At 38.5% G+C, this 12,864-nt stretch overlaps 1 protein-coding gene and 1 pseudogene across 1 annotated transcript; one reads left to right on the top strand and one right to left on the bottom strand.

Moving 5' to 3' along the window:
• Window positions 1-2,515: 2,515 nt before the first annotated feature.
• Window positions 2,516-3,262, bottom strand: LOC146145082 (SCAN domain-containing protein 3-like). The gene has a single exon (XM_083390478.1). It carries the CDS (start codon window positions 3,260-3,262, stop codon window positions 2,516-2,518), a length of 747 nt encoding a protein of 248 aa, XP_083246604.1.
• A 5,646-nt stretch (window positions 3,263-8,908) lies between these two features.
• Window positions 8,909-10,539, top strand: LOC146145081 (uncharacterized; annotated as a pseudogene).
• The last annotated feature ends 2,325 nt before the right edge of the window (window positions 10,540-12,864 follow it).

Below are 12,864 nucleotides of genomic sequence, written 5' to 3'. Positions count from 1 at the left end.
GTGTTGATTCAGGGAGCTCGGGCGAGGTCGCATCCAGGTGGAAACTGTATTTTTGCCTATCTTTACTACGCAAATGTCAAACTTTTAGCGTTCCATGCGAATCTGGATTCCTTTTCTGGTATGTCTTAATCCATTTCAATAAAATCGAGCCCAAACTCAAAAATGAAAGTTAAAATATTAAAAAAATAATAATAATATAAAAGCGTTGTTTCGCTTCGCCCGGGTCAACAGCAATTTTGCTATAAAGGTTTGGCATTAAAATAGCACCTGTCCAATCTAAAACTTAAACAAAATAAACGAACTGTGTGGTGTTTTTAAGGTTACTTCTTTATGACGCCACGTTTAGATGTAACATTGTGTCGTCCCGTATTAATGTGACTTTATGGTGCAAGTTGGTGTAGCGTTACGAGTAATTTTCTGAAAAAAATCATGCCCTCAAAAACTAAAATCACAGATCCGCGCCCGAACTCGAGTCAAATCTGTCGGTCGTGTTAAAGCTATATGTAAGAGGTGAAAGTGCATTGCAGAGCTTGTCAAACTGTGCGTCGCGACACCCTAGTGCGTCGTTTTAATTTTCGGGACGTCGCACAATGATTTTTTTTTATATTTGGGGTTGGTAAGGGTTGCGAAACATCAATTACTGCTGGCTTCAAACGGTCAATAGACACAGTCTGTTGCTTACCCTCGACATCTAACACAAAATAATTTTCATGGCGCTCCTGGACCTTAAACTGACCATATGGGGGTTTAAGTGAGGGTCTGTAAGAGTCTTTACCTACGAAAACAAATTCACTGTGTAATAACAATTGCGGTACAAAATGTTGAGTGTTACAATGACGTGATGTTCGCACCGGTAGCCGCAACGATCGCACATAGGCCTACTCCATCGGCAGGGCTCCCTGGAATCCGTAAACCAATTCGGCACTGGAGGTCTTCAGATCTTCTTTGGGCAACGTACGTATACCTAAAAGCACCCATGGTAACTCGTCGCAATTTGCGTCCGTTAGGCGTTCAACCAGGCCATTTGCTTGTGGATGAAATGCGGTGGTGCATTTACGTTTGGTGACCAAGTCCATTATTTTTTTTGTCAAAAAACAGTTGATTTCAAGGCATGGCCGCGCAATTATTCAATAGTTTGGAGCGGAGTGCATCACTTGCCTCGGACAGTCGGTTTGAGTTTTTATTTACTATTGACGTACTTGTTTAAATTTGTTTTTAGATAGTGATTATGCTTTAGAGCAGGGTTGGCCAAACTTTATGGGACGCGGGACGCATTCGGCAAGGAAATTAGATCGCGGGCCGCAGTTGACATTTTTCCTCTTATACACTGTCTCACCGTACCAGATGTAAAGTAAAACACGTACATGTGTAAATGAATCTTTATATTTATCATAAAAACATATTGGGGAATAGATTAAAGAAGCTAAGATGTGAATACTACGAATAAGAGAGTTTTGGAAATTTTGAGCAACGTCAGTAGACCAGGAAACCTTAAAAATAACTGACAAGTATGAATAAGAATAAACCATAAATTTATTCGTAAAAAATATTTAAGGAAGTACGTAAAACGGTACAGTTTACTTAAAATTCAGTGAGATGGGTGTGCCTGTATTTTGGAAGCTAGCTCCTTTGTGTCAATGTCAACTGAGGTTAAGGCTAAACGAAGGCAGGCTTCGAGAGATGTTTGTTTATTCCTCTCTTTGGATTTAATCGACTTCATTGCGGAAAATGCTGCTTCACAAAGGTAGGTACTGCCAAACATTGACAGCAAGTGCAATCCAAAACGGCGTAAATTAGGATAATGCTCTTCAGAAAGAAGAGGCCAAAATTGAGTGATTGGCAGTGTAGCTTTGCTTAATAAAAACTGGTCACTTTGCAAGTCACACAATTCAAGCTGCAAATCGTCATCGGCTTCTGATATAGTTATAGTCAGCGGAGCATTATTGAATACATTGAAGTTTTTCTCAAGGTGCCGGAAATCTTTAAATCGCTTGTTGAAGTCTTCAATCAGGGTATCAAGAGTTTCAACAAAGCAGCAGAAGTTATTGTCCTCTATTATTTCTTTAGAAATAACGTCACAACTTGGAAAGTGAATCAGAATGTTACTTTGCAGATTACTTTTGAAGAGACATAATTTTTTGCGGAAGCCATCTATGAAACCATACAGAGAAGCAATTGTTTGATTCCTACCCTGTAAACTTAAATTGAGCTTATTCAGATGCTGAGTAATATCCGTGAAAAATGCTAGACCTTTCAGAAAGTTGACGTCTTGCAATAAACCTTTAAACCCATCAGTGTCTGCATTCAGTTCTTCTAAAAAGTTTAGAATCTCATTACGCAGACTGAAGAACTGCTGCAAACATTTCCCAGCACTAAGCCAACGAACAGTAGAATGGAGTGAAACGTCAAAAAATTCTGTATCCAAATCTTTCAAGAAATCAACAAATAGACGATGTCTCAGCGCTTTATTACCGCCTCCAATGAAATTAATAATTTTCATTACCGCTGCATCACATCAGATAAACCGACTAGATAACGATTCTTGATGAATAATGCAATGAAGCATTGGGCAGTCGACTCCAGCATCTCTCAAGTACCCTATAACCCCTCTTTTAGCTCCAGTCATTGATTTGGCACCATCTGTAACGATGCAAGAGCATTTCTGAAATCCACCATACTTGCTCACTAAAGAATTCAGCGCTTCATAAATATCAGATCCTTTCGTAGTGGTAAAAAGTGGGAGTAAGCCGAGTAACTCCTCACTGACATTAAACTGTGAGTCAATACTTCTAATAAAGACAAGCAACTGGCTGACATCCCTTATATCTGTGCTTTCATCAAGAGCGAAAGAAAAATAAACACACTGCTGAATTTGATTCATGACCTTCTCCTGAACGAAATTGCTAAGCTCTTCAACACGTCTAGCAACAGTTTGATGCGAGAGTGGAATTTTTTCAAACCCACGAGCTGCATCGTTAAAGCCCATGGCCTTTCCCATAGCTATTGCACATCGCTTAATGAGATCACCGTCAGAGAATGCCTTTTTGGATTTAGCCATCAAAAGTGATACATCATAAGAAGCAATGGTTGTAGAAGACGAAGGCTTCACTAATTGAAACATGTTTTCTTGACGCTTACGCAGGTTTGATTTGAGATCATTGAGTAGGGCTCGCCGCGCCTCACCAGTGTATTTATCATAGCCAGTGACATGAAGAGTGCTGTAGTGTCGTTGTACATTGTACTCTTTCATAACAGATATCATTTCATTACAAATTAAACATAAAACTCGACCACTTTGTTCTTTCACCAGGAATTTCAATTCCCAAATATCCTTGAATTTACGTTTTTCATCAGAGATTTTTCTTTTCTGAGCCATCGTAAAAAATGTGGCACTAAGTCTGAAAAGAAAGAATAAAACAGAATGTAATGGAGGATTAAGTAAAACTGAAATTATAAAGAATATTCTCAGCATAAAATAAAGCACACAGCCAATATTGCAGAAAACATTTTATTTACAAATGCCTGACGTTTCGAGATAAACTTTTCTCATTTTCAAAGGCTACATTGTACCGGTTAGGGTTAGGCTAAACTGTTGAAAACTAGCATAAGACGTACGAGGCAGAAATTTAAGTTACGTAATAAACAATAACAATGCCTCTTTACCATTGTATTCATACTTGGTTGTTATGTCACTTATATGCGGATTTTTATAAATTTACCATTTTAAGGTTGTTTTTCTAGGGTCGGCTTATATGCGAGGATATACGGTATTTTTTTAAAGTTTTCTAGAAGAGGCGGCGGGCCGCATTGAAGGAGGTCGCGGGCCGCATGGCCAGGCTTTGGACAACCCTGCTTTAGAGGAGTAAAATATATTTATAAAATAATAAATAAGTAAACTTTACATTTGTCCAAAGTTTTGTACTTAGTTATTTATTTTTTGATTAATGTGCAACCAGAATTGTTTGTTTTTCGCCATTTCGACTCAGGCAAATTATTTTGTTTGAAAGGTTTTGATTATATTAGTTTCTATTTTTTTTTAAAACAAGTCGACAAGCCTTTAGTTACTGCAAATCTATGAATAGTATTTTTAGACAAATATATTAGTTTGCATTGCGAAAATTTATTCTACAAATCTTCCCACAACAAATTGCAATAATCCTGAAAAAATGAAATGTATTGAGCAATTAAACGAAATATCTGACAATAATATTTAATCTTCGTCGCTGCTTGAGAAATCTTCAAACAGCAGGCTAGAATCAATGTTGGGCTGGTCTTCTGTTTCGTATTCCGTTACTTTTAAGCCTGTTTTGCTTTGTTTGTAGAGAAGTGATCCTTATATGACCAAGACTATGAGTTTGAATATCACCATATGTGAGTTTTACATACAGGACGCACAAGGCAACAGTTAGTAAAAATCAACTGCAATAAACATCGAGTTTCTTTTTTATTGGCCATCCTCTGATTGACATGTTATGGCAGTGGTTCTCAACTGGGGTGCCATTTCTAAAAAAGCTGCCAAAGAGATATTTGAAAATCTTTAAGAATCTGATTTTTTCGTAAATCTTGAAACTTTTTTTAATAAATCCAATTATAACTTCCTACATTGTCCGTTTGTGACATTTCAGTGAATTAGTTGCAGAAAGTATTTTAGAAGAGCCACAACCTATTTATTATTTGTGGTGCCTCTGACTTAAACGATGGATGTCAATTTTTTAAAGACCAGGTCCATCAGACGTCCACAACATCTAACAAACAGGTATACATCAATTATTCAAAAACATCTTGGGACACAGTAAAAATATGGTATTGTAATTAAATGTACCTGGCATGTCATATTGTGGCCGTATCCATGAAACCAGGAACAGCAAAGTCCACTTGCTGCAATGGGTTCATGTTCTCATTACCTTTAAACTTTGCCTGTAACAGGAAAAAAAACACAGCATAACAAATAAAAAAACCATACATAAATAAACATTAGCGTGTAATACAAAAAACTTACTTTTAAATGACTATCTAGTCTACAGGCTATATCGTAGAACACCTTTATCTTGTCATTTCCACATAACTTGACAATCTTTTGCAGGATTAAAACAGCATATCCAAGACTAAGACAAAGAATAAAAACAGTACTGCTGTGTTAGCTAGTAAAACACGTATTTATTAGAGGCTAGAATATGCATACCGTTCGCCATGCATCATATTCAAAAATAATTTAGGAAATTCATGTCTGCAGCATGCTCCAAATACACCATTAATGTGAAGTTTTGCATTTTTTGATTTAGATCGAATTTTATTTCCTGCTTTGAAGTCACTGCAAGGCTAGACAAATAATACTATAAATTAGACAATATTATACGATAACAACAAAAAAAAACAGGACTTACTACTTTAGTTTTAAAAGAAGTTGGAGTAGTGTAGTTACTGATAAATCGTGTAACTTCTTCCTCTTCAATAAAAAAATTATTAAAATGATGAGGTTGCATAGCTTGGCTGCCTGCCGCTTTTCTACGAACCAGGCCAAAATTTCCATCAAGGCAAACCATATCTTCACATGTTGAGTCCTAGAGGATTCAGGTTGCTAGTTAATTATAACATACTCCTTTACACATAGGGTCATCTATTTCCTGCTTTGATCCTGATGGTAGGGTAAACATTAACTGATAAACATGATGTCTTCTGTATGATTCCAGAGTTTCACTTAACAACATTTTTGCGAGGTCCTTGACCTTAAAAACAAATATATTCATTGTTTATCATTGTTGTATTTCCAAAATGAACCAAATGAAAATCTTACATAAATTTCAGTAGTAGGTATGAACTCAAACCGAAGTCTTAAGGCATTGCAAAATCCTTCAGTTGATACTTGCTTCTCTAAGCTTAGTATACGGCTCCACTCCATTAACTGAATGCTGACACCAACTCTGGGAAATGTGGGGGAACATGCCCATATATTTAGCCGATACAATGTTACCGCTTCTTTTTCACATAAGCAAAACATGACACTCACTTTATGCTGATATCTACAAAATATACTAACTGTTATTTGGGAACTTAAACATGGCTCATTCTGTATATACATCAGGGGTGTCCAACACACGGCATGCATGCCAAATGTGAAACGTGACATAATAAAAATACTTAATTGTTATTTAGCCAATTGACAAAAAAAAATACTAAATTTGTTATAAAGACAATTGTCATTGTTTATTAATAAAATAAAACAATCGCAGCAATTGCTGTAACTAACAATTACTGCTAATACTATAACATTATACTGTTTTTATTTTTTTGAAAAAAACGTTTTGGCACGGAAAGATGATATAAGATAAAATGGCACGCCGACACGTTTGTGTTGGACAACCCTAGTACCCGTATACATCTTGATAACGCAGTGACAGGGTAAAGAATTACATTTGATAACACAAATAAAAAAAAATCTTGTAATATGCAATGTGACAACTTACATGATTTTTGTGACAACTTACATGAAGTATAAATATCATATTTTATAGGGTGTTTAGTCTAATTATAAAGACTACCAAACACAGTCCGCAATCAAAATGTTGATCAATCAAATTAATATATATATATATTACACGGCGAACCATACATCCTAGTAAGCACGGCGAACCATACATCCTAGTAAACACAGCGAACCACCATAGATCCTAGTCAACACAACGAACCGTGGATCCTAGTCAACACGGCAAACCATATATCCTAGTAAACACAGCAAACCATACATTCTTGTAAACACGGCGAACCATACATCCTAGTAAACACAGCGAACCATAGATCCTAGTAAACACAGCGAACCATACATCCTAGTAAACACAGCGAACCACCATAGATCCTAGTCAACACAACGAACCGTGGATCCTAGTCAACACGGCAAACCATATATCCTAGTAAACACAGCAAACCATACATTCTAGTAAACACGGCGAACCATACATTCTTGTAAACACGGCGAACCATACATCCTAGTAAACACAGCGAACCATAGATCCTAGTAAACACAGCGAACCATAGATCCTAGTAAACACAGCAAACCCATACATCCTAGTAAACACGGCGAACCATACATCCTAGTAAACACAGCAAACCATACATCCTAGTAAACACGGCGAACCATACATCCTAGTAAACACAGCGAACCCATACATCATAGTAAACACAGCGAACCATACATCCTAGTAAACACAGCGAACCATACATCCTCTAGTAAACACGGCGAACCATACATCCTAGTAAATCCGTTTCATTATGCTGTCGTAATCCATGTGAGAGGCAATGATAATTTTACCGTCTTTATCAGATCGACAAATCACAATTTCCCTTCTGCGAACTGCGTTTTTCAAACTGTTAAGATTACTAGTGAGTTTAGGCGATAAGTTGTTTTTGCGATGATACTCCCGTTTACCTTGGGTCCCAAATTCCTCACCTTGGCTTCCATCAAATCAGCATAGACGATGGTTTCATCGGAAAGCTCATCTTTGTTTGGTCGTGAGTGTTTAGGCACTCTAAGTTTGTCAGGAATTTCCCGTACGTTTGTTACATCCCCATCATCAGTATGAAAATAGTCGGCCCATTCGATTCTACGGATATGCGACGTCAAATTAATCCATTCGGATTCTTCAGTTTGGCCACTCCATGACGGTGTGGGTGCAAAATTCAACCTACGTAGCAACAGTAGTTTAGCGTTGTCGTTCAAATTCATGGTGGATTTGTTAAGAATAACTTCTTCCGCAGTACGCAGTTGCTCAGTGCGTTTAGAAATACTTTGCCGTTTTCTATATCTCTTCTGGTCCCTCTGATTTTTAATTTGCTTTTTTGATGCCCTTCCGGCGCCCATGAGGTTCCATCTATCCCGAAAGGCCTCTTGCTTGGACAGCAGCCAGTTGTGTTTAAGCGTGTACCTGCATTTTAACTTCTCTGCGTACCGCAATATCGCATTGAAATAGGGCGCCGAGTTCGGCATGTTTGCCCACAAGGCTTTGGATTTGCCCCGTATTTTATCCTTATACTTTAGCTGATTGGAGATTCTACGTTCTTGTTGAATCAGTAGAAGGTCAAAGTCCATTCCTCGCTTATTATTTGAGGGTAAAAGTACTTTAGTATTGATACAGCTCATCAGAAACTTGATCTTGACGTCATCTTTTACTATTTGTTTGTACCTTTCTATGTTTCCGTTGTAGGAGGTGATAGCTGTATCCTTGTATATAAGCTTTGTATGTGTACGTACAAAAGAGTGGCCAAACTGAAGAATCCGAATGGATTAATTTGACGTCGCATATCCGTAGAATCGAATGGGCCGACTATTTTCATACTGATGATGATGGGGATGTAACAAACGTACGGGAAATTCCTGACAAACTTAGGGTGCCTAAACACTCACGACCAAACAAAGATGAGCTTTCCGATGAAACCATCGTCTATGCTTATTTGATGGAAGCCAAGGTGAGGAATTTGGGACCCAAGGTAAAACGGGAGTATTATCGCAAAAACAACTTATCGCCTGAACTCACTAGTAATCTTAACAGTTTGAAAAACGCAGTTCGCAGAAGGGAAATTGTGATTTGTCGATCTGATAAAGACGGTAAAATTATCATTGCCTCTCACATGGATTACGACAGCATAATGAAACGGGAATTACGTATGTTTAAACAATTAACCATGGACATGCAAAAAAGTGAACAATTCGTTAAATTCGTTAAAAAAATGTACCTGCGATAGTTTTGTCAAAAAGCTGTATCGCCTGGAGGTAATTTCTAAAACCCTGCTCTACCACACTGCAGGCATTAAGTTAAAGGGTTGTCGATTTTAAAAAGTTCCCGGGTTATCGTCCAAACATTTCAGCAATGAAAACTATGGGTATGCTTAACCTTTGTTTAAGACGCACAAGCTTATGCCGGAGCAATTGACATCTTGCCAATTAACGGATATCCCTACCCGCCTGCTTCAGTCTGCTGGAAACACCTACTGCTCCCGTTATACAGCATTAATTGAAAATATCCTGAAGGCAATCAGTGTAGCATACTGCCGGAATATACTCAATGAATATTGCCAAGACAGTAAGCACTACATCACTGAGCTAATCAATTGGAAGAACGGCGTAGCAAAAGAAAGTCTAAAGGCGGAGGATATCTACATTGTGGCAGCAGATGTGGTAGCGCTTTATCCTAGCGTTAGCAGACAGCTCATAAGGCGTTCCCTAGGCCGCGCGTTAGAGCTACACTCCGGGTTAAACCCTGCGGGCTGTAAATGTCTCCTGGATTTTACACTGTTCACGATGGACAATGTCATTGTCCAGTATGACGGAAGTTTTTATCGTCAGAAAGAGGGTATTATAACAGGCGACAATCATTCCGTCTCAATAGCCAACATTGCCATGCACTTCATCGTTGAATCGATCGCAGACACGTTAGGCACGGCTCAAATCTTCAAGCGTTTTATTGATGATATCATTTTCATATCCATCGGGGTCAATACCACGCAAAGAATTAGATCTGCGCTTTTGTCGGCATTCTCCAACGAGGGACTGCAATTAACATTTCGGGTTTTTTGTTCGGATTACCCTAAATACGACGTTGAATTTCTCGATGTGCTTCACGCTCACTCTAAGACGGCTTCACTAGGATTCACAACTCGGGACAACGTTAAGATCACAGCAAAAAATAGATGTTTTTTGCATGGCTCCTCTTACCATCCATTGCATATTTACAAATCTATTGTGTTGGGTGAAGCAAGCCGCCTCAGGAGGCTTAATGAATCCGATGAGGACTACCACCGAAATCTAGAGCAACTGAAGATAAAATGCAGGAAGTCCTGTTTTCCCGCTGGCCTCACGGATTACAACCTTAATGAGGCTAAATCGTGGACCGAGAGAATCCGACACACTAAAGAAAAGACGAAAGACCGTGTTGTCGCATGGGCTGCTACTCCATTCGCTCATCTACTCAGGCTCTCAAACAAAGAAAAGGCGTTCAACCACGAGTTAAAATAGTATACAAAAGGCCTCATACACTCGGTACTTCTTACTAACTACCGAAAACTTGCGCACACATTTGGCAATGCAGTCGGTTTGTCAACGCCGTGCGGCAAATGCGCACTCTGCGGTCACCATGGGGGACACAAAGGAATGGTTGGTGAATCGAGTAAACTTAAGGCTGCAGGTAAGACCATAGAGCTCCGGCAAAGCCTTAATTGTAGAAACCACGGAATTTACGTGGCAACGTGCAACATCTGCTCTGCCCAGTACGTCGGTCAAACCAAGAACAGGTTTTCTGTTAGGTGGAACGCACACCGAGCGACCTGGAATACATTTAACTCAGCAACAACAACGCAGCGCTGCTTCACCACTACGCAACCTACCATGGCGAGAAGTTAAAGAAACATCCGCATATTGCCGAATGTTTTACGGTCATTTTTGTTGAAGAGCCAGACACCAGCAAGCTCGATGAATGTGAGGCTAAATGGCTCAAACTCACCAGAGCCTCAATTAACATTCAAAAAATGATATTAGCCCAAATTCGGTAGCCTTTTTTATATATATCTTTGCGGATTTGTGTTTTCGTTTTTGCGTTGTGCCGTTCCATTTCGGAATATGAGCCATATCCGTTTTCTTGTCTAACTGTGTGGTTTTAGGTTTGCTTTTGCCTTTCCACCTTTTCTTATCTACCGTGTTTTGCTACGTCACTGATTCTCATACCGCTTCCCTCTGGGCCGTGTTTTTATCAGTGGCTTTCTGTGGCCGCTACACGTATCGCATGCTCCTTTTGCTTTTGTTTTACAGTAGTGGTTGGGGTTTTTACGCAGATTGTCTTTGTCTTTGTTCATCTTGGATGTATTTCATATATTTTAATATTTTAATTTTTTACTATTTATTTGTACAGACAAACTGAAGATGCCATTTATAGGCGAAATGCATATTTGTATTAAAGTTTTAGACCTTGCTGACTGATTTTTGTTCGGAGCGGTGCGCTTCTCAAGCTTTTATTAATAAATTTTAGAACTTTTATCGTCGGCATTATGTGTTCTGTTGGAGGGCCAGATTCTGTTGTTAATACACATACAAAGCTAATATTTGGACTTATTCCGATGATTTTTCGTTCAATTCCGACGTGTTCAGGTCGTATTCTATAGGGGTTTGTTCTTATTCCTAAGCATTTTGTCATAATTCCGAAAGCTTTAGATCATATTCTGACTGTTTTAGGTTTTATTTCAAAGGATTTTGCTATTATTCCGACAATATTTGGCCTTATTCCGATGATTTTTCGTTCAATTCCGACGTGTTCAGGTCGTATTCTATAGGGGTTTGTTCTTATTCCTAAGCATTTTGTCATAATTCCGAAAGCTTTACATCTTATTCTGAAAGAATTCGGGCTTATTCTAATGATTTTAGGTTCAATTCCGACATGTTTAGGTCTTATTCAGGCGACATTAGGTCCTGTTCTGATTGGTTTTGGACTTAGTCCTGTGGTTTTAGAGGTTATTCCGTTTTAGAAAGTACTCCGTGTGGTTTTGATTTATTCCATCGTAGGTTTTATTGCTAAAACTAAATTATTCCAACGTAGATTTTAATACTGTTTAACCCTTATGACAATATTGCCCTTATTCCGCGTTCGGTCAAAAAAAATCGGTATTATACATAAATAGTGCGTTGTACTTATTGTAGTGTCGGTCGTATTGTGTGTTCCCATCCTAGTAAACACAGCCGCGAACCATACATCATAGTGTAAACACAACAAACCATACATCCTAGTTAACACAGCAAACCATACATCCTAGTAAACGCGGCGAACCATAGATCCTAGTGATTATATAAGTTATACATCCTAATGATCATGGCGAACCATAGAGCCATTGTGTTCCTCTTCCTAGTGACCCTGTTAAATTTAGATATAGTCGTCCAATGGCTGAAGCACATAACCCAGTCACAACGATTTACCTGCTATTTAGCAGACAGCAAAAAAGCACATTTTAAATGCCCATCATGTAACTTTTGCCTTCGACTATCCAGCGCACACACTTTTATCAAAAAGTAATATCAAAATAATTGGCGCTGGTCTAGAATCCTACCACAATCATTAAATCAACGCACACGATTTTGGTAAGGGTGCGAGTTAGCGTTTGGGTGTGGGTGGGTCAAGTATTATTATATTCATTATTTAATATTAATACTGGACTCACCCAAACCCGAATAATGTGCGTTGTGGAAGGATTCTAGAACAGCGCCAAATATTTCTTATTGCTAATTTACTTAGGCCCTATAGGCCTATTAAAGGCCTAACAAAAAAGCTGCGCCCACGCGCATTCTAAGTCGACCAAACTTCTTGTGTTAAACGCTGAAAGACCAATCTGGGAACTGTGGTTGTCCCTGATTGTTGAATGTAGAAAACAATAAAGCGCCTGCAAGCCCAGCATAGTTAGGGCCGTCATTCCCCTAATGTAATAGTACTAAATTGTTTTTATATTGAAAAAACTATTTATATGTAAATGTTTTAATTTCCGTTGTTTAATGCTTTCAAAATTAAAATTATTATTTTTCTAATGTATTTGTTCAATATTTAGCCATTTAATCGATACCTTTGTGCATTAAAAAAACGAAATATTGCTTTTCTCTACAGCCGTTTGCCAGTGTATCACGCTCACGATGATTCGTAAGTGTTTTAAGCGAGTGGAATAAGCTATCCGCATAAAGCGGTTTAGCTTACCCACCAGCGGGTCAGTGGACATGCACGGGACTGCTTTAAGGCCGAAGAAGTGAAATTATAAGACGACTTGAAGCGTCCGAAACGAGTCGGATCAATAAGAGTCTAGTGCAGTCTGGTACGGTACATGCATTTCGTCAGCAAGTATACA

The sequence above is a fragment of the Ascidiella aspersa genome, chromosome 5 (assembly GCF_963924565.1).
Source record: "Ascidiella aspersa chromosome 5, kaAscAspe10.2, whole genome shotgun sequence".
Lineage (NCBI taxonomy): Eukaryota > Metazoa > Chordata > Ascidiacea > Phlebobranchia > Ascidiidae > Ascidiella > Ascidiella aspersa.
The sequence above is the reverse complement of the archived record's forward strand: the minus strand, read 5'-3'. Positions and strand labels throughout refer to the sequence as shown.